Source organism: Poecilia formosa, unplaced genomic scaffold, assembly GCF_000485575.1.
Source record: "Poecilia formosa unplaced genomic scaffold, Poecilia_formosa-5.1.2 Scaffold227, whole genome shotgun sequence".
NCBI classification, from domain to species: Eukaryota; Metazoa; Chordata; class Actinopteri; order Cyprinodontiformes; family Poeciliidae; genus Poecilia; species Poecilia formosa.
In genome coordinates this window covers 341749-364685 of record NW_006800166.1, presented here as the reverse complement: position 1 = coordinate 364685, position 22937 = coordinate 341749, and the positions used below count along the sequence as shown (strand labels likewise).

At 38.9% G+C, this 22937-nt stretch overlaps 1 protein-coding gene across 9 annotated transcripts; it reads left to right on the top strand.

Moving 5' to 3' along the window:
• Positions 1–209: 209 nt before the first annotated feature.
• letm1 (leucine zipper-EF-hand containing transmembrane protein 1) lies at positions 210–20690 on the top strand. Of its 9 annotated transcripts, none has more exons than XM_016679942.1 (16): positions 210–547; positions 6222–6279; positions 6387–6855; positions 11929–12072; positions 12348–12485; positions 12642–12845; positions 12931–13050; positions 14158–14289; positions 14443–14601; positions 15704–15832; positions 16164–16196; positions 16954–17088; positions 17218–17411; positions 18582–18614; positions 19161–19317; positions 20347–20690. In XM_016679942.1, the coding sequence occupies exons 1-16, from the start codon at positions 469–471 to the stop codon at positions 20497–20499; spliced, it is 2337 nt and encodes a 778-aa protein (XP_016535428.1). In that variant the 5' UTR covers positions 210–468; the 3' UTR covers positions 20500–20690. The 9 variants fall into 9 exon arrangements, with proteins under 9 accessions (XP_016535428.1, XP_016535427.1, XP_016535432.1 ...); XM_016679941.1 differs by having other exon boundaries at positions 210–553; XM_016679946.1 differs by lacking the exon at positions 16164–16196.
• The last annotated feature ends 2247 nt before the right edge of the window (positions 20691–22937 follow it).

Sequence of the window (22937 nt, the reverse complement as noted above, 5' to 3'; positions counted from 1 at the left end):
TGACTTTTATTTCAACTTTATTAACTGTTCGCGAATTTTATTTTATCTAAATTATGGTTTATGACTTGTTTCTTTATTTGAATATTTATTTTTGCTACTTCTAATTAAATTGCATTTTATATTAAATCACTGATGTAAACAATCTGACTTTTATCGGTGAATTAAAAGCTTTTATTTTTAAACTTAACCGGAAGCATGTGCTGAACGTAAGATCTGACGTCATTCAGAAGCTTCCCCGGCTGCTTTCTGTCATGCGCGTGAAAGGAAAGGAAGGACATGACATGGGGTTATATTTTCCACTGACCACATAAACGAGCTCCTGATACTGTTTTAGTTCAATTACTTTGGGTTTCTATGTTCCGCTTTAGTAGGACGTTTAATTAACCTCTAGTATAAGCTGAGGCTAGCTAGTCGAGCAGCTAGCTTTTTAACTCGCTGTTTAAAAGGAGCAACTTTAGCCCACAAAGCATGGCGTTAATCCTGTTTACGAGGTCTCGGACACCTTTAATGAAAACGTCCCGGTCGTTAAAGAACGAATTCCGGAAAGGTAAAGGTAAGGTTTCTGTTTCGGTCTTTCACTAGCTAACATGGGCTTTATTATCATTACAGTGAAGCTAACAGTTAGCTTGGACATGTTAGCATCTAGAAGAGTCCTGTCTTTTCAAGTGCAGCTCGTCCTGTTGAATTTTTAGGTGGACTAAATGTGACAGCAGCAGATATGAACACACTGCACATTTTAATTACGATTTCGTTAATTGTGACAGTGAGCAATTTAGTGATTCATTTGAATCATTAAGTAAAACCTATGTCAACTGGGGTGATAGGGGAACACATGATCAAGTATTCAGGTTATCTGAGGGCAATTCCTCTTTAGCGCTGACCTGAAAGCGCCCGTTTACAGTGCAAGGTGATGCTCTTGTTGCCATGGCAAACAGGTGCTCCTCAATTTACAAAAGCTATATTAGGGAAGAAAGATTAAAATATGTCACAAAAAACACAAAAACAATATTTACCATGCAATAAACATTCATTATGTAAAGCAAAACCGATTACTCAAATTCACTCGTAATTTGAGTTACTAGTGACTCAAATTACTAGTAATTTGAGTCACTAAATAGTGATTTATTCAAAATCACTAGTAAGTAAGCAAAATTTATCTGCTTTGATAAATTTTTTGTTTTGAGTATAATGTCTGATATATTTTTTGTGTTAGTCAAATAACTTGCAGCACATTTGCTCAGCACATTTCCTCACCTCCTTCTGAAAAGTCGTAATTAGCAGGTCAGACTTAAAGGAATGAAAATCTGACCAGGCCTTGAAAAGGCTGATCAGTGCATTTCTGCTGATTTGTATGTCCAAGATGAAGCACAAGTTATCTAAGGTTTAGTCTTAGTTTATCTTAGCATTGCTCAACATGTCACGACTTTGGAGTGTTGTATAAGAGGAATTATGATGTTTCAAATGTGTCGGAACTGGATAGCTTTCCAGTCTGTACTATAGTAAGGTGTTATTTTTGACTCACTGACTGGTTTTGATCTGGATTAGATCAGTGCGGCTCGATGTCATTTTGATGAGCCTGTCCAGTAAGCTGATGAATTTCCATGTTGGCTATCAAGATGAAGTGTCCAGTTGCACTTTGGTTATGTAATTTCTAAGTGGATCACAGTGAGGTCAGTGAAGGACATTGATGGCATTAGTAAATGTTGAGATAAACATCTGCAGTGTTTAAAATGTGTGCTTGAAAAGTTCATAAAGAGTTTTTGTCTGTCCACGTTGCCTATCCATGTGCTTTTGGCTGCGGGCCCAAATTACCAGACAGATAGCACAGCTTCCACGAATAAAGGTCAACGCCTTTTATATCTCCACTTGAGACCCAAAGAGCTCAGTTCTTCTGTTTTGGTTTTAAAGTTCCTGTTGCCCAACACTGTGTTCTGCCCTCTTGGTGAACCCTACTCTATAAACATACACTTGCTGCAGTTTAACATTAAGATTTAATGTTACATTTTTATAACCTTATATCAAATTTTCTCGGTTTTAAGTCTACATTTGTTTTCATTACAGGTATATTTAATTTATCACTAAAATGTTCAGTTCTGGGTAAAGGATTTAAACAATTTGCATCATTTTTATATACATTGACAATGTTTTCTTCACTGTCTGACCAGACTTGAAGTTTTCTCGTTCAGGTTGGATAAGATTCCTAATATTATCTCTATTTACTAAATACCATAATAAGTGGATATCTTTATAATGTTTTTTTCTTTAAATTTCTTTGCGTCAGCATATTTAATAAATTGTCTTTTAAACTGTCTGACATGAATCAAGGGTGCCGCACATTCTTTCAAATATTTTTCACATTAATAAGCTGGAATTCTGTTCAAATCCTCCTGACAGAAGTGGTGTAGCTGAGTGAGATTTGAAGTCTACGATAAAATATTTGGCCAGTTGGATGGACTCTACTTCCCTTATAGGGCATTCCAGATGTATATTTTTAGTGGCTAAAATACACGTTGATTCTTTAAAGCAAAGTTATCTTGGGCCCTGTTTACACAGAGACGATTTTAGGTGTATCCACAAAAGTTTTTAATGTTTAGTCTGTTCATCCACATGGCTTCGACGTCTCAGGCAACCAGAAACATACATGGCATCGTTCTGTGTTTCTTGTGTCACTGTGTGGCAGTGTTACAGTGCCGCCAACTAGCTCGGCACACCTACTACATATAATAAGGCTTGTTATTCATTGCATATAAATTACCACTATTAGTTGTAATGACTCTGGTCCAATTTTCAAACTAACATTTGGGAAAAACTGCAACACAGTAATCTTGCAATTGAGTTGTCTTCAGAGTCCTTATTATTAGCAATTAGCACCATCAGTAAGATTTGCTTTACTAACTATAATGTTTCTAGGGAATAGAAACATTAATCTCTGTTTCTATTTACTAGAACACGTAGAGACTTGTCTTAACTTAGATTTGCAAAAGGCTGCCAAGATTTCTAAACCCAGCATGCTTAATTACAGACAGAGGTTGATAGATCTAAAGAATAAAACAGTAACTTTCCTGTAATCCAGACTTCCTGGTACATGGGGAGAAAAAAGCTGCTTGTTTTGTTCCTTAGCCAGTCTAATAAAATATCCCCAGGGCGTGTCAGACTCGAATTACTTTTTTTTTTTTTCCATTCCAGAGCAGGTAATGTTCCTACCAAATCTCCAAAAGTGGGACATGACTAATAGATAGTTCAGACTTTTTTCAGTAGCATCCTCAATAGACAGCTGACATACCCATGAACCTATAAATAATTTTCTACTTCTATGTGTTAAACACCTCATTCGCTCAAAATAGTTAATTGAGTCTTCTTCCCTCTGTAACGGTGTCCACACTGAAGAGAGCTGTTGTTGTTGGTGCACCCTGGTAGAAGTTTGGCATAGTGTGTTCACTAATCAGAAAAAGATTGGATTTCATTGTCACCAGTTGGGGCCTACTGAGATAAAAATCATCTGATTCCAGTCATCCCAAGGTTTCCTCCAGAAAACTTGCTAAGTCTGGCAGTAGGGGGGGCTAGAGCAACACTGAGTTCCAGTGAATTAAAAAAAAACAAAAAACAAAAAGAAAAACTGACCTCAGTCTCCCTCTGTGTACTCATACTGACCATACAATGTTACCACTGTACTTCCAACCATTCCAACAAAGAAACTCTTTAACCCGTCTTTGCTATCACTGTTACTGGTGTATAAAAAAACCTATACAGTGATGCCTCATTTTTCACGGGGGTTGTGTTCCGAAAATAACTCGCGATAATCGAAATCTGCAATGTAGTTACCTTTAGTTTTTACAATTATTACACAGCATAATTAAATACTCTACATTGAAACCAAAGAACAAAACCTGTTTTCAGGTCAGCGGATGTGCTTGTTCATCAATTGGGCCTTAATGTGATCTGGAGTCATGTTATTAAAGCGTCTCCTCCAACCTGCTCCGCGAGATTCACAGCTGTATTTACGGCAGAGCGATGGATCTCGTCAAGCGAGCCTCCGGTCGGGTTTTGCGCTGCCTCTGGCCACAGTTTTTTCCAGCAGGCATTCAAAGTTTCAGCTTTCATATCCTGAATGGCCAATCTGTATTACTTATATTTAAATACCGTAACGTTATTAGCACACAGGTAGAGAAGGAGCTCGGCGACTGTTTAGCCAATCAGGACGCAGAACACAATGCACTGTGAAAAAAAACTGCACAAAAAAATCCGCAAAGCAGCGAGACCCCGAAAGGTGAACCGAGGGATCACTGTAATAGACAAACAAACAATGCTTAGCCTGGTGGGGATGCAAGTAAAGTCTGGAGGCCCACGAGGCTTATAATACACTGAGGGGAAACCCTGCATCCAGTGTGTTTATAGATCTTCTCTGTTTTGAGAAATTAAGTGCAGCTGGAATATAGGATTCAGTTGTTTTTTGCTCTGGACAGAATCTAGTATAACCACACACTAACATAACTAGTTAACAACAAAGCTTACTTTCAGTGTTTTCTTTAAGAGCAAGTAAATGAATGGTGATAATGATGACGGAGTGTAGGTTCCAGTTTGATCTCCTTACATCCATTCAGCAGTGGCTGGGAGTCACCCAGTAGGCCAGAGGGAGGCAGAACGACACAAACAAGAGCTGCACCGTTGCGTAATCTACTCTACTGTACTTCCAGGCTTTTCTGCTTGTTACAGTAGGTGGGCGCTCGGTCGCAGAGTGGACGCTGTTCCAGTAATCTCTACGTCCTCCTAGCGATCATGTTCAGCCAGACGTTGCTGGATCCGCTCCAGCCGGCCATGTGAGAGGCAGAGAACGGGCGTGGTCGAGTTCACCGTCCTCACGCCATTGGGTGGAAGAGACCCAGGACTCCACCTTTGCTCTCACTGGAGTTAGTGAACCCGGCTGTGGGCCTCCGGGTGTGAATATTCTGTTTAACAGAATAATGATAAGGTTTTATGAATTTGGCATAGATTTGAGAGTTCTAAACTATACTTAGTAATTAAATGCTCATCAAGGAGCCGGACTATTGGGGGATAAGAGGCAGTCTACTCTTGAATTTAGCATCACATGTGTTTGGATATTACAGCAGCTGTGTGATGACCTGCTAAAGCCTCCAGCAAAGTGAGAAAGTTCAGCAAGTTTCTGTTATGTATTCATTGATAAATGGTTGCCTAAGACTGTGACTTACTAGTCTCTTATTGCTTACCTGGTGGGGATGAGCACTTCTATCATTTCCTCAATAAATTCAGAAAGATCAATACAATAGGTTTGGAAATTATTCACTCTTCTTAAACCTATTCACATTTTGTTCTGTTACATCCGCAAAATTGATTTGGATTTTATGTGATGCAGATAAAAGTAAAAAGCGGGTAAACTTTTACATGCATATGTATTCAACCATCTCGAAGTTGCACTTTGCACATGCACTTTCCACGGCTTTTACAGTTGCAAAAATATAAGGGGTGTGAATACTGTAATAAGACACAACAGACCAATTCAAATAATAAATTTGAATATTACTAAAAAGTCCATGTATTTCAGGAACTTTATCCCCAACAGAAATACATGATGCAGATTAATTAAACACAGATGGATGTTTGAAAGCATGTTTTTGTATTAAGTATGATGATTTTCTGTTTGGAGGTTATGAAAACAAGGCATTTAAAATTAGAATATTACTGCCTTCACTTCATCATGGTTTTTTATTATTCAGCAGTTTTGAGGCAAATGGAGACTGCTGCTGCGCATGTTACTCAACAGGTCGTTGTTAGGTAACCAAAGAGTGAGTGAGTCAGTTGATGCCTCTCACCATTCTTAGCTAGCCGTAAGAGGTTGAGCAGCTAAAGTTTTTCCTTTGCCTTCATCCCGCAGAATGCTGTGCTGTTCTGGATCGGAGTTCAGTAAAATTATTGAACGTTCTATCTGACCTTTTTTCTACTGATATTGATAAAGTCTTTCGCGATCGATATCGATTTGATTTATTTTCAAAAGCTACTTTTAATTTGACAAATGAACCTCATCAGAATGCATATTCCAATTTATTGAATATGGCTATACATATACATCAGACCTTGAAGAGATTGCTTGTGACGGATTTGCCAATCAGAACCATGAGATGAATTCTTGTTAACTCTGAGTGTTCATTGTGTTTTTTTTTTATATATTATTTTGCTGGCCAAATTCTCATAGTATTTTGTTTCAGGTAAACTACAGAATGGTTCCTGTTTCAACTGCACAACTCTCAGACTCACCAGTCAAAAGTAAGCCAATCCAATCGCTCTCTTATGAAATTAAACTACCTGACACAACCTTTTTCTATCATGCAGACGAAGATTTAAAATATGTTTGTATCCTTTTGTATTGACAGGCTTGACGTTCTCCAGCTCGGCAGCTTGACCCGTGTCTTCTCCGTCAGCCCATCCTGCCCCCTGTCCGATGAATACATGGCACCCAGTCAGAATCTGGACCCACAGCGACCGTACTGTGCATTTGCCGCGGCTTCCTCCAATCCGGCCTGGCGTACGACAGGCTCACCTCAGTACTTCCCAGGCGTCAGGTGGATACACACCTCAAGGAGACGATGGGATGACTCAAAATTGGAGAAATCCCTAAAATCCTTAAAAGACAAGAAAATGAAGCTGGAGGAAGGTGGGCCCGTGTACAGCCCCACACTGGACGTTGAGCCCGTCAGACGGACGATCCGGCAGCGGGTCATCGACGAAATCAAGCACTACTACCATGGCTTCAGGCTGCTGTGGATTGACACCACCATCGCGGGGCGCATGTTGTGGAAGATCCTGAATGGGAATCCTCTGTCTCGTCGTGAAAGGAGACAGGTAAGAATAGACACACTTTTACGTCCGAGTCAGTAACTTTACTCAAAAGCAGCAATGTTTGTTACTCAATTTTGATAGAGACGATAGGGTTGTTGTCCTGCTGGGAGGATGGGACAAGCTTTTATTTATCTCCATTCATCAACTAGCTTTTCAGATTTCAGCCCCATAACATGATGGTGCCACCACCATGCTTCACTGTAGGATGCTGTATTCACAGTAATGTGTGTCATTATTTTTATGATAGACACAACATTTCTGACCAGTCCACCCTCTGCCTTTGTCTTTCTGTGGTTGCTGGCTTTCTTTATGCATAGAGACGAGTTTTTTTGGAGCGCAAACTCCTTCAGAGTTCCCAACAGCCTCTGCGTTGCACCTCCAACTAACACTCCCATTGCCCAACAGGTTGCTGTGTGTCTTGTGCAAGTTGTCCAAAGGCCATGAGTTCAGAGGTAACTAGGTAAGGAGTCGAGCCCAGCAGCTGAGACTTCTTGTTCCGTACAGTTTAATCCAGAGCTTTTCACGCCTAATGGGATCAATTACAGGAAATAACCACCAGCTGTGTGTTTACTCACCAGTGGCTCAGCAGCATTCTGTTGCTTTAGTAAAACTCTTTAGGGATGAGGTTTACATGTAGAAACAGAAATCTGAGACTTTGACTTTAGTTCTTAACCTCCCAGAGTTTGTCATGTCTACGACTTCCACAACTTCAACACCAGAAGAAGAGACAAAGAGAGGAAACACCCAGCCTAAAACATTCTGAAAGAAGGCAAATGATTCAATTTATTCTGTAGTTTTCACTCTTGTAGTAACAGCTACTATTCATTTTGCCTTGTGTTGACTGAAATAATCTGAAGGTCAGGTTGAGGAAAGCAGAGCAGATCAGCAGAGGTCAGACTAACTGCGGCAGCATTTCTCAGTCAGTCTGGATGGAACAGATTACAGTGACGTGATTGGCTGCTTGCCACTGCTCCGTCCACAATGTAGACTGGATGTACTGCTGGAGTTTAGTGACGCTCTAGGGTTTGCATTGGTGTCTTTTGGTTTGGTCTTTTGGCTCGTTAAGAGTAAGCATCACTAAACTGCTAAATATCCAGTCTTGATCAGGTAAAAAAAAAAGAAAGATTTGTTTCTTATTTTAGCAGAAGAACAACTCTTTACCTTCATTTCTAAAAGTAGATGTCATTGATAGTCTCATTTTTAACTGTTTAAAGCAAACATACAAGGTGACAGTATTGTCACAACATAGAACAACCTGTTGTCTGTTTGCCATAACAAAGCAGATCATTGGCATTTCTACGTATACAGTAAATAAACCTAAAATATCAAATAAAGTCAGAAAATAAAACAAGAAAAACAAGAAAACTGATGATTTCTCTATTGTTCTTAAAATATGTTTTAAAATCCTTGAACTAGCTCATGACAACTTCGGATCATGTAGTACAGTGGTCCCCAAACTACGGCCCGCGGGCTGGATGCGGCCCGCCTCCACATTTGGTCCGGCCCCCTGAACAATACCAGAGAGCATTTAGATTTTTTTTCATATACCATAGTTTCCAGACTATAAGCCGCTACTTATTTCTAAGCTTTGAACCATGCGGCTTATATGTGGATTTTTCTTCAACCACCAGGGGGCTCTTTAGCAGGAAGTGAATCTTTGGAAGTCAAAATTGGAAATAAAAGAAGAAATTGCCCATTAAAACGGAATTAGGTTTTATTATGGAATTGAAATTTGAAAATGTTGTTGATCAGTTAAATCGCATTGAGGGGAAAAAGAAGATTTTTAGTTTTTTTAAATACTGGGATCATTATGAGAATTTGAGGTATAGATATTAGGATCCAATAGATGGCAGTAGTGCAACAGTAACGGATGCAAGCTGCCGTTGAAATCTGAAGAAGAAGAAGAAGAATAAGAAAGCGGCCATTTTCATTTAGCACATGCTAGTAGCAGACATGAAGGATCAGCACTTTTACTGTTACATTTACTGTTCGGAAACTACCGTAATCAGTTCAGTTAAATCTAAACTTGACAACTTTTTCTTTTTCAACCGTAGTAAATGTGATATTCAATTGACCTGTTATGACTCAAATTTTGGGTGTCCGCCCCCCTCTGCTGCTGCTGCATCGTTGTTAAAAACCTGGAGCGGCAGATATATCTGCGACTTATTTTTTGTAAAAAAAAAAAAAAAAATGTTACAAAAATGTTATGTTTACTGGGGTTTTTTTTAAAAAGAACTTTGGAGTTGCGACTTATAGTCTGGAAAATACGGTATTTATTTCATAAATAGTGTTATTTCCTGGATTTTTTCTGTGAAAAAATCACAGAAAGGGTTGTGATTGTGCTTTCTGGAAAACAATAAATTTTTACATTTAGGCACTCCTGCAAATATCACACTTTTTCTGTTACAAACTGACTCCTGCCCCCCAGCAGAGAAAGGAAAAGTTATGTGGCCCTCACAGGAAAAAGTTTGGGGACCCCTGATGTAGTAGTTTTTGTTGAAATGAAAGGGCTGCTCATAATTTGTCAAATTTGACGGCTATCATCTTAGCAGAGGATGTTCTGTTGATGCCCAGGATTACAGTATTGCAATATTCTTTTCGGAAATTGTAAAATGTCATAAACACTCTTCCTCATCATATTTATTGGTGGTATGTATACTAGCAACTAGGGCAATGTTCCAGTGCTGTGTGAGAGAGATAAATAACTTCTTACCAAAATAAGCTAACTTTGAGGCTTCTTCATTCAGTAACACTGTCCACACTGAAGAAGTAGGACTTAGCAGGCGCAACTTCTGACTGAATGTTTGGATTTCCAAAGGGTTTCTCACCAGGATGAGATTTAGCTGAAAATGCCCAGCATTCCAACACAACCTGTGCATTCCTAATTATATTCAATGCAAATAGATATTAGCTCAAGCAGCTAAGAAGACATTTTAAACACTTTCATCTAGTTACCAGAGGAAACAAAGCTTTGTGTTGATGTTAAAAGCAGTCGGTCAGACCTTTCACTGACCACTGCTTCCCCTCTATAAGCAAGACCACCCCCCTCTGCCACTTTTCAAATGCAGGAGTCTTTCTCTTGTGCGCATGCTCCAAACCCATCTTACCATCCATTCATCTAACCTGGAATGGCATTGCCTCCTTAATCTCCTCCTTTCACATTCACCTACAATCCTCGGCCCTCCGCTTAGGGGCTCTTTCTGTTTCAACGTGTCACCCCATTCCTTCTGCTTTGATGCCAAAACTCCAGCAGATGATATACATGTCAATGGGCCAGCAGACAAAGGCCTTTTCACTCAAGATGGCCTAAATCCTCCATCGCACTGCCCCACTGAAATGCAGGTGGAGAGGACAGAAAGGCAGACTCGTGTTTTTTGGCGTTCTCTTGCCTCGGGACTGGTTTTTGTAGGTTGCGTCTCGGAGCAGTCAGAAAGCCACAGTTGGACAGCTGTACAATGACACAGAACAGGGCTGGCTTGGTGCTTGGATTGTTCCTCTCTGTGCTTAACTAAAGTGCTTCCTGTTGAATGAAGGAGAGCTTTTTGAGCACTGTGGGGTAGAATGCCCATTTTGGCCTACAGCTCAATGCAAAGAAAGCAGCAGGAATCGTGAATGTGCACTAAGTGTGTGTGTCTGTCACCATGTGTGTGTGTGTGGGGGGGTATATATACACATTCTAAGAATGTTGCTTCTGTCTACAAACAAGAAAAGTGAAAAGCATGCCAAAGATGTATTTGTTTCAGGTTGAGATTAGGGGCAAAATGTTGCCCTCTGCTGGATGGTTATATAAACTGCAGCAGAGTTAAACTAAAAATCATTTGAAAGGTGCAGACCCAACTCTGTTGTAGGCTGGTCACTGTAACAAATTTTGTTGAGAGATAAATGGTCCCAGAAGTTATTGCAATACATGATAATATTGTTGTTTTGAAACCATTTTCAAGTAGTATAATGCTAATGGCATAGTAATGCAAGAACACATCCTTGAAGATCAATACACTGGAACTGGAAGTCACTTTAAATACCCAAAGTAAATAAATAAAACAACAGGAACGGCAAACAAAATGACTTATAAAGTCTCTGTAAACAAAATCGTCCTTTAACAAAAAGGACTAGTTGAGATCAAAACACCAAACTGAAGATTTTTGTCATCCAGTTTTAGGTAGAGAGAAAAGAGAAAAACGAAAAAATTTTTCATTTCATGCAAATGAAAAATTTTAGCTCGTTTTAGCCTGTCGTGCAATTAATTAGTTTATTGCGACAACTCTAATCACAATAAACCAATTAATCGAATGATGAATTAAAATGAGCTTGATCATTACAAAAGTCCCAACTGTCATATTTGCCTGTTTTTAACTGTCTGAACCCAACAATTCATATTTTTGAAGGGCAAGTTTGTTTACAGAGTTGTTATAATCAATTATATTTATGGTTCTGGGTTGTGTTTGTTTGTTTTTGATAATTTTTTTTATTGGATATTTAAAATATATACCAGTTCCACTGTCAAATGTTCTTTAGAACATTTAAACTTACATTGAAACTTACATTGAACTTACATTGTTATGCCATTACCATCATGCCCCTTGAAAATGGTCTCCAAGCAACAATATTATCATTTATCACAGTAACTTCTGGGACTATTTGTGATTCAGTTTGTAGTCGTGTCTGGCCCGTACAGACCCATGCATTAAATTATATTATTGTTGAAAAGTCCATTTATTTCAGGAACTTTATGACATTATATAGATTATTAATTCCACACAGATGGATATTTGAAAGCTTCATTTCTGTTGAGTATGTTTTTTCTCTTACAGTTAATGAAAACATGACAATTAAAATTAGAATACCATATCAAACCAATAGAAAAATATTGTTTAGATTTTCTGCTTTATGTGTGTGTTATTTTCAAAACGTACTTTTAAACGGACAAACGAGCCTCATTTTGACGTGTGTTCTAATTTACTGAATGTGACTGTAGTCTCCTGAACCAGTGAGAGCTTGTTGAAGCATCATCTTTTGTTTATTGGAATCATCATCCTCAGACTTTGTGCTCATTATTCTCTGAAAAATTCTCCTCAGTTCCTCAGAACGTGTGCAGATGTTTTCAGGCTGCTGCCTTTCCTGGTGTTCATCATCGTCCCGTTCATGGAGTTCCTCCTTCCTGTGGCGTTGAAGCTGTTCCCCAACATGCTGCCTTCCACCTTTGAAACCCAGTCGAAGAAGGTAACCAGAGCTGTAATCTAAAATGGTTCTTCTGAAGCCATTTTAGCATTTGCTGTTGTAGATTCTCTGAAGGAAATCAAACCAGGATTCAGATACTTTTCCAGTTGGGTTTTAAACATTCAGTCAATATTTTTTTTTTTAGCAAAATGTAGCGGCTGATGCTGTAAGGTGGTTGCATGCATTCACCACATGCATTTTCAGTCATTTGGCATTTCTTTGCTGAAAAGGGGAAAAATGTAAGTAAAAGTAAGTTAAATCTTTTCTCGTGTTTTTAGGAGGAGAGGTTGAAGAAGGAGCTCAGAGTCAAACTGGAGATGGCCAAGTTCTTACAGGACACCATCGAGGAGATTGCACTGAGGAACAAGGCTGCCCAGGGCAATGTGACCGAGGAGTTCTCCACTTTCTTCCAAAAGGTTGGTGTTGGTGAGAAATGACCAAAAGGCTTTAGGTGCCTCTCTTCAGGTTGAAACAATATATTGTTTGTGTATGTTTAGACGTGTTAACGTCACTTGACCGTTACGTCATATTAAGACTACAGAATTCTGTGTGTAATGGGACTCTCTCTGCAGATCCGGAACTCTGGAGAGCGTCCCAGTAACGAGCAGATCATAAAGTTCTCCAAACTGTTTGAGGACGAGCTGACTCTGGACAACCTGACCCGACCTCAACTGGTGGCTCTCTGCCGACTCCTGGAGCTCCAGTCCATTGGAACCAATAACTTCCTGCGTTTTCAGCTCATCATGAAGCTGAGGGCCATCCATGCTGATGACAAGGTATGAAGGGTTCAGTTCCACTTGATGTGTGATGTTCTCCCATTGGGGGCGATGCTCTTATGACCCATTTATCTCTATTCTCCAGCTAATAGCAGAAGAAGGAATAGAGAGTATGAGCGTGACTGAAGTGCAGTCGGCCTGTCGCGTTAGAGGGATGAGATCTCTAGGAGTCACAGAGGAACGACTGAGGGAGCAACTCAGCCAGGTAGTAGAAACGACGATTTAACTCTTCTGTCTTTTGTCTTGGCTCGGACTGAATTAGTGAAAGAGCAGGTTTATGGAGCTCTAGGAACACTTCAAGGGATTAAAGCAGAGGGGTCCACATATTTTGGCAGGTGTGCCAAAATAGTGAAGTCACAATATTCATTTGTAATTTCTAAAGTAACAAAAACACACACATTTTTTATACTTCTCAACAATCAACTAAGCATCCAATAATTCTAATTAAACAAGTCAAGAAGTCAATTTTTTTGTAGGAAAGCAAACTTTAAATCTTTAAGAAATTAAGAAAAGAACAAACCCAAATTCCTTTTGGTACAGATGAAAAAAATAAAGAAAAACATTCTGCCTAACAATTTTGTTTCCCTTTATACATAATGGTTTATTATTATTAATTGATTTTTTTAATTTTTATTTCTTTCGTCCACTAACACGTCAGATACCTAAAGGACTACATTCTACTTTTTTCTTTTTTTTTGCACATTTCGTTTTGTTTATACGTGTGCTCACTGAATCTTCCATCCATTTTCTAACACCCTTGTCCCTTAGTGGGGTCAGGATGGTTGCTGGTGTCTATCTCCAGCTAACGTTCCGGGCAAGAGGCAGGGTCACCCTGGACAGGTCGCCAGTCTGTCGCAGGGCAACACAGAGACACACAACCATGCACACACTCACACCTAGGGGCAATTTAGACAGACCAATTAACCTAACAGTCATGTTTTTGGACTGTGGGAGGAAACCGGAGTACCAGGAGAGAACCCACGCATGCACAGGGAGAACATGCAAACTCCATGCAGAAAGACCAGGCCGGGAATCGAACCCAGAACCTTCTTGCTGCAAGGCAACAGCTCTACCAACTGCGCCACTGTGCAGCCCTCACTGAATCTTAACACCTGTATTTGATTGGTATATATCACAATAATAAAAAAACAATAAGATAATAATCAAATAAGAATGCTTGTATGCATATCTAGGAAAGAGAATTGGTCTGAGCACACAGACTTGTGGGACTCCACAAGTAACCTTTTTCTTCAAGGTAGATGAGGAAGTGGGTCAGCTTCTTCTGCTTGTTTTTTTGCATGTTTTTTTGCAGTGGTTGGACCTGCATCTGAACCAGCAGATCCCCACGTCTCTGCTGCTGCTGTCCCGAGCCATGTTCCTCCCTGACACTCTGTCTCCAGCGGATCAGCTCAAAACTACGCTGCAAACCCTTCCTGAGATGGTGGTATGTTCGCTGGAATGAATGGTGCAAAAAAAAAAAACAGACTCCGAAAAGTACCTCTACCCAGTTTAACTGTGGATACAGGCCTCGCAAGTTTAGTCAATTTAATTTGCTCTAAGTTAAGTTAACCAAGCACGTTTATTTTTTTCTCTTTAGACCAAAGAGGCCCAGGTGAAGGTGGCTGAAATCGAGCTCTCCAAAGTGGACAATAAGACCAAACTAGAGACGATGCTGCAGGAGGAGGCAGCAATACGCCAAGACTCCAAGGATCGGGAGATGGAGAGGCTGGCTGATGCTGCAGAGAAGGCTGCTAGGGTATGTGTGTGTTTGTGTGCGCATTCAAGTGTGTGTAAACCCCAAACTTTTGACATAAATCATACAGTTCAAAGTCAGTGCTACCAAATATTGAGGAAATGCATGCAGACTTCTGATTTGGAGATATTAGTAAATAAACCTCAGACATTTTCTCTTATTACTGTGGCATTTAGCAAACAATTTTAGTAATTCTAACTGACCTAAAACAAGAGAACCGTGGTCCCATTTTAAAAAACAACAAACAAACAAAAAATGTTTGTTTGTTTGTTTCTTAACAGACAGTTTGGGGGGATTTTTTAACTTCATTAATTGGGATTTATCATGACAAGAAATGTATCACAATAAAAGATAAAAGATACAAAAAATGCCCTCCCCTAATTCAGGCTCTGTCCAAGGCAAAGTTGCTTTTCACTTCAGGTTTTGGAGTTGCTATAACACAGGTGTCAAACTGAAGGCCCGGGGCCAAATCTGGCCCGCGGTAGTTTTTTATGTGGCTCTACAGACTCCAAATTACATCAGTAAGTCTGCAAATTTCACACAAAATCAACAAAATTACATATATTTTTCTAATTTTACTACAAATTTCCTCAAAATTGGTTGAAAACATTGGATTGAAGCGAATGCTGTCTCAGCCTTCAAGTTATAGTCAAGTTATAACTGGCATGGGGAGTAATAAGAAGTCACATTGAACATCACAGCACAAATATCATAAAAATTTCTTATAAACATTTCTAAATTGGCACCACAAAATCTGTAATTTTGATTGCAAAAAGACCTCACTAAAATAAATCACAAAATGCTGGAGGAACAGGTATTTATTGATATTTTGACAGTTTAATTAGTTTTGTCAATATATTCTGGCACAATTGGCCCTTTAAGACCATTCAGATTTGATATGGCCCATTAACATTACAGATCTTAGCAATTATGGAGAAATCCACTTTTAACAAAAATCTAACATCATATTTATTTACATTATTATTATTACAGTTGATCAAAAAGTAATTTCAGTGTGCTTCCGCTGGACTAATCTGTTTAACTTTCACATTTGTTTTTGTTCGACTGGCCTCTTTTGCATGTTTGACTGTGTATTGTCCTGCAGGAGGACGAGTTGGAGCTGGAAGTCAACGGTGCGAAGCACAGCGATGCAGAGCCTGCGTTGCTACAGGCTACCAGAGCAGCTCAGTCAGAGACTCTGAGGGACACGGCTCCTGTTATCGAGGGAAGCAAGGTAATATCATGAAGTAGTAAATTAGTTGCTGTAGCTGCGTTTCCATCACAAACACACCTTTGATAATATTCTGCTAATGTAAAAAACCGTAAAATTTCCTCATTGTGGTGTTTGCATTAAATAAGAAATGAAATGAGTGACACGTGAATAAGCTTGTTGATGCGATAAGGCATTAAAAATCATAATCATAAAGATAAAACAACAATATTTTCTCCCCAAATAAATTGGCCTTCAGTATTTGGGGTGTGGACTTCATTTAATTCTGACCCTCTCTGTTCAGATGGAAAGCTTTTCTCTCTTACTTGTTGATCTTTTTGTTTCCTCCCACCAGTATGAGCACTGGCACACGTTTCTACGTATTCAGGTTAGGTTTAATGTTGCTCCCCCACAGCTGATGGATGTAGTGTTTGGGTTTCCTTAATGAAATGTTAAACTTTATTTGTTGTTCTGTTCAGCACTCCTGTATTTGAGCCCTCCCGTTCCATTCATCTTGTGACTTTCCAGCTTTCATCTATAGATTTTCTTCCCTCATGTGAGAATGTAATGACCCAGAGTCCCCTCTTGACGTCCTCCTGTTTTTTGATCTCTTTTGGCTTCACAGTAAATGTTATTTTAATAGATTGTACTTGTACAGCGACTGTGGACCTTTTCACATGTTGTCAGATTACAGCCATTTTTCCCTGTAAGTACAGCCACAAATCCTTCAAGGCAATAGTTTTTCTACTGGTCAGAGTTCAGGACCCACCATCATGTTTTTTTTAAAAAAAGTACTTAAGTCAGTTTTTTCAGTTTACTTATTCAGGCATTAATTAATCAGAAGACTGATCTAACAATTAGAGTAATCACTTAAAAATATTTTAGCACACTGTATGCATGCAAATGTTTTAAAAACTCACTATGAAGCTGAAGCTATGACCAAAAAACAAACAAACAAACAAACATACAATCATACAATCACTTTATTGTGTACACTGGTTGTAAATATACATCAATCGTATCTGTGAAATATGACAGAAATAGGCTGCAATTGTTATTTCTAAAGTAGATCTTCAGTTTTAATGACATCCACTTGCAGTATATCATTTCTTTTGCTGTTCTTTGATTGTTTCTTCTTGTTCCAGGATGAGGAGATAACCAAAGAAGAGATTGACCTTCTGAGTGACGCCTGCTCTAAGCTGAAGGAGCAGAAGAAGCTGCTGACTCTGGAGAAAGAGGAACTGGAGGAGCTGAAGGATGACGTCCAGGAGTACAACGAGGTGCTTTTACGCTCAGACTGTATTCATGTTCACTTCAGTTGTTTCACTTAAAACAAACAAACAAACAAAACATATTTTTGTCAATACATAAATGCACAGAATCATTTTAATCCTTCTGTGTGTCTCCAGGATCTGGAGGAGATCAAAAAGGAATTTTCCAAGAACGGTCAGGAGAGGGCCTTGGAAGAATCGAAGGCCAGCAAGCGTTTGTCTAAGAGAGTCACACGCATGATCGGTCGCATTGATAAAATCATTGTGGAGCTGGAGAAGGACAAAGTCATGCTGGACGGGCAGGCGGACAGCGGAACCACTGTGCCTGTTGGGTAAGAGTCACATTTACTCCACATCCCTTTTCTTTTACCCACATTTTTTCCCGCAGCTTTCTCATTAATCATTAACAAATCTCTTCATTATCATCAGCCTCCACATAAGGTGCTTTTTGACTGCAGGTATCACGATAGTTTTCAGGAGTCATTATAGGTACCAAAAACTACAACCTTAACAACTGGGTGGAGGTTGCTAAGCATTTGTACGGATCACATTCCCAGCATCCCCTTACACAAAAGAAGAACTTTGGATTTTTGTTTACAAACAAAAAACTTAAACCTAGTCGTTCATATTGAAAATGTCAGCCTTTTGCGGTGAATACATTCAAATTTATCATTAGAATTACTTGACCTTCCTGGAAATATTAGAAAAACAAATCAAGTGACTTAATTTCAGCTAACCTGAGTAAATAAATGGTTGTGCAAGTAGCGTTAAATTATTTTACATTTAATTACAACATATTACAATCACAACTTGCGATGCACTGATTGTAGTTTTCTGGCCGATCACAGATCTTTAAACAGCTGATTCCAGTTTAGGCCGATATTTATTTATTTGTTTGTTTGTCTGAAAAGCCAATAGATAGTGACGTTGTGTGGCTGTATTTTATGCTCCTGTTAGAATATATAGAAATAATTATTTTTAAAAATGTGAACTTTACTAATTTCTCCTAAAATTTGTCAAGTAACCACAGTATTCGTTTAGAAACACCAGGTAGTACCAGAACTCAGGAAGTGTGACAAGTAACCTTTTTTTCCCTGTCATGATCAGCAAAAATAATTAGAAATTTATTGCAATATTTCTGAAATATTAGTAGTGATTTCTTTAGCTTTGAAACAACAGCCATCTGTATTTGAAACAATCTGAGATTAATGCTGATTCATTTGGCGGCTGGGATCTTTGCTCCTCAGATCAGTAAGGCTGCTTTAATGACCAAATTTGAACTTTGCGTGTTGTAAACAATAAGAGTGATTCATACATTGTCAGTGGCCATAATTCACATAAACAGCCTGTTTGCTGAGCCCACAGTCAAAACGCACCTTCTCTTATCAGTACATTTCTTGTAAAATGGTGGTGGAGATAAAATATAAAATCAATCAATTAAAGAATGTCATGTCCGATCGAAACACCAAATCCAGACCTCTAATTGATTTCAAATTTTGCAGATTATTCTTCACTAAGTATAGCGATGCCGTGAGGTAAGGTGAACAGTGTCAAACCATTGCTGCATGTCAGACTCTGACGTTGCATCATGGTTTTTCTCATGCTGAAATAGTTCTGCAGAGAATCTGTCTTCAGTCCCGTTCCTAACCTCAGAACCTCAACAGAATTCAGCCAGCAGGTTGCTGTGTTTGGGATAGGCTCAACAGCTCTGGTCTGTTGATTAATACTTTCAAACTTAATGCTTGATTTGTAAAATTCAAAAAGTCAAAAATGTTTGTCCAAAAAGCATGAAAGTTTCTGCATATCGTAGTTCCTTTATGCAGCGAGGCTACGCTAACATCTGACTGAAACCATTTAAAGCAGCACATCAGGCTAAAAAGAATATTTCAAGCAGCATGTTGTGCATTTTATTTCAGCATGGGTTCAATTACTTACCCAATCTGCTTGCGTCATCAACAAACCCCCTGAATTGGTTGGATCGGCGTAATCTGGGAGACTAGAACGAATGCAGCCCGTTGATTTGGGAGCTCTCCACCATATTTTACACCGTGCCAAAGTCGGTAACTGTTTCCTGTATACAGTCTGTTCTACACCTTCAGGGAGAACCTGATCGGCATCGACGAGCTCATCAACGTCATGCGGCAGATCCAGAACATTCCAGAGGAGAAGCTGCAGAGGATCGCAAAAGCCCTGGACGACAACAAGGACGGAAAGATCGACATTGACGACGTCATCAAAGTACGTTGAACACTGCGTCTTTAACACAGCATACGGTGCCTTGTAAAAGTGTTCATGCCCCATACTAATTCTGACACGTTACAGCCACAAACGTTTTTGCATGTTACTTGGATTTTATGTGCTAATGTGCTAATAGCAGAGCTAATGTTTTGTTTAACTTTGAAAACATTTAGCTCACTTATCTCCTGAATTCATTTTTGAGATCAATTCTAAAGCATTTATTTACTTGCCTGTTGTGCAAACTGTCAGACACCTGTGTTGAAATGTTCTGAATTATTATTCAGGAATTTAGATGTTTATATACATGCTCTTATTTTGAAGTGGGTGAAGTTTACGCAGCAGTTCTGTTTCCTCTCTTCACATTCTCATTTAAAAGAAGAAACATACAGGAACAAAAAACACAGACAGTAAAGAACAAGATATTGACATAACTGAAATATCTAAGGACATTATAGAACCTATAAATTATATTATCAAAAGCTAATGCTCAAAGATAGCAGCCCTTAAAGGGAAGATATATTTTGAATATCTAATGCTGTAGCAGAACTAATGTTTATGATTAGAGGTTTAGGGTTAGGACAACTAACTTTTTTGTTAACGGTGCCAAATATTGCATTTTATTTTATCTTTATGGCTCACTTAGTTTCTCCTATGGTAATTTACTTAGTTTGTAAACTTTAAGTTGAATAAAATTCAACATCTGGGTTTAAATTTTCTTAAAAATTCTTCAAGAAGTTAGACGTTTATGTTCATGCTCTCATTTAGGTGAAGCCCATTGATGCACCAGTTCAAAATTAAATTGGTGCTGGAAATTTGTAGTCTTTCAAGGACAGATGTAATTTGAATTGAAGTTAGCACTTTAGCATTAGCCTCTGCTAAATACCATATGGGTAGAGCTCTTTAGTGACAACAGAACTAACATTTATGATTAGTGCTTCAGGGTTAGTTTTTGTGTTTTTCAGCACTCAAAAAACCAGAAAGCACATTTCTTTGTCTAACCGATGTTCTTCCGGGCCGTGTTTTGTTCAGATGGTGGAACTGATCGACAAGGAAGACATCGACATCTCTACTTCGCAGCTGGCTGACATCATGGTCATGCTGCATAAGGAAGAGAAGCTGATCGAGAAGGAGAAGGCCAAAGACAAAGCTGAGAAGGAGCAGGCAGCCAAACTCAACAGCTAACTCATCTTCCCTCAAAGACACAGAGAGCATTTGTAAAAAAAAAAAAAACAGACCACAGATTAGCTTAGTCTGCTACCGGCTCTCAGAATACTTCGGACATCAAGTCAGTGGAGAATTACAAGGTAACAGCTGCCATGTGGAAATAACTGCTTAACGAAAAAAATCAATAAAAAGGCCTCCTTCCTCTTCAATGCACAAAATTAATTTGAAAGCTATTATGTAAAACCTTTTGGAGTGATTCTATGTATTTTGTGGATACTTGAGTTTATGTAATTTTAGCTAATTTATTGATACAGGGAACAGGGTGACATGGAACCATGGTTGCTTTACGAACTAAAAGCTTTGAGGAGAAATTTGATCATATTAGTGGGTGTGATATTTAGAGTTTGGGGTGAAACATCTTGCCTTTCATTTCAATCATGTCATCTCACACAAATGACATCCATTCTGAACTTGCACAGTAAACAGTATATTCATTATTGTCATTCCACTAAGTTTTTTTTAAATTTATTTTCACCCACCATCCAATATCATATACTTCCTTTCTCTTTTTCTCATTTGTGTTTGTTCTGGTTGGTCGGTACCGTTAGTGGCTGCTACCAAAGACATTATTAGACACAAAGCTCAGATTGTGAATGAAACTGGCATAATTACATTTTGAAAGTGCTTTACATTAGTTTATTCTGGGAATGAAAGCAGATTTAGATTCATTCCAGTTAGTATGGAGCTTCTCGGATGGTATCAGTTACTTACTGTGGTATACATAAATGTTACAACATTTATACCTCTAGCAGCTCTAACTTGCTGGGGACATTGATTCTCTGGGCGTCTCCTCAGGGGTCTTGTGCTGTAACATCGATTGCTAGTGGATCTTTCTTGATCTGACCGTTTCTTGTGCATTCTGTAGAAGCACTATCGGATTGAGACTGCAGTTTGTAGGCCGTGTTGGTGCTTTACACTCTCTGTCTAGGCATGGGTCAGTTACTGTGTATCAAAGTATCCTGATGTTGGAAAAAGTGATGACTTGAACACCAAAACAACACACCATCCTATTGTTTCTGTGCTCTAAAGCTCTCATACAGGGACAGTATTATGTTAAGTCAACCTTTTTTTAAGCTTTCTACCATGTTATAATGTAATTTTCTCATCACAAACATACCTGTAGTGTTCCTTTGATTCTTTCATGCATGTTGGAGAAATCCTTAAATCTCCACGGTAACTATTCAACTGTGCAAAACACCTGGGTGGACTTAGCCCTGCCTTCAAGGCTCGGCTCCTCCTCAGAGCTGCCACTTCCAAACTCACAGAGCAGCTCTCCCACACTCAGCTCCTTCAGACTAGCCAGCAGCAATTGGCAAACACCTGGTGGAACTGCGGATCAGCTGAGCTCATTATAGGATCTACTTCTCAGAACAAAATTGGTAAAAAACATTGTTAAAGGGTTAATAGAGGAACCATGTTGTGATCACTTCCTGAAGGTGTTATTTCAGAAAGAGCAGAAGTTTCTTAAAGAGATGGGAACCCAATTTCTAGGCGTTAAAGTACAAAGACAAATTTCTTTGAAGTTGTATTTCTTATATTTAGCATTTTATAACAACTGAAGGTAACATGGCTGCTTAATTGTGCTATAAAGCTATTCTATATGTCTGGAAAACACACAACACTGCCCCTTTTAATAAGGCGCCTGAGCAGAATTGAGCAATTCCCCTCACTCACCCACTGCTACACACTGCCTGTGTTGCAGAAAGAAAGCAACTGCACTTTTCTCTCACTTAGAGAGGAGAGGTAAACTGGAGCGAAAATGTTCGAACCATAGACAGAGGTCTCATTGTAACTGTTGTGTCTATAATTAGCTCGTCTGTTCAGCAGCAGACTGCAGGCAGGCTACCCGAGCGTTTAGCCTGACTAATTAACATGCTAATATCGGCTTATTATACTTGTTACTCTTGAAACTTGAAATTTCTGACTAATTATTATTTTACATTCTTGCTTAACTGAATGAAAATAGAAATAACTGAATGCTTAGACCATTAGAAAAAAAAAAATCAATACTTCAGTGGCAGTTGGAAAAGTTGTCGGTTTCAATTAAAGTAACTAGATTCTATTTTATGTCTGTTTAAAATGTAGTTGTAAATTGTGTTTTTATTCAATGTTATGAGAATGTCACACTGGCCCGTGCCTAGCGGCGTCCCTTAAGACTTTTAAGGACGACTTGACTCTTGGCATAGAGAAATCTGTCACATTTAGGATCAGATTTTTATTTTATTTTTTCAAAGCAATACCCATAAGAGTGCTACTTAATGTCTGCAAGCAAAGCACAGCTGTGCAACAGCACTATCAGTTTCATTTAGTGGTTGTGGCTGGTTTTTATATGCAGTCTCACCTCCTTGTAAAGTGCTCAGGTTACACTGTAGTGCTCAACACCAGATCCTGGTTAC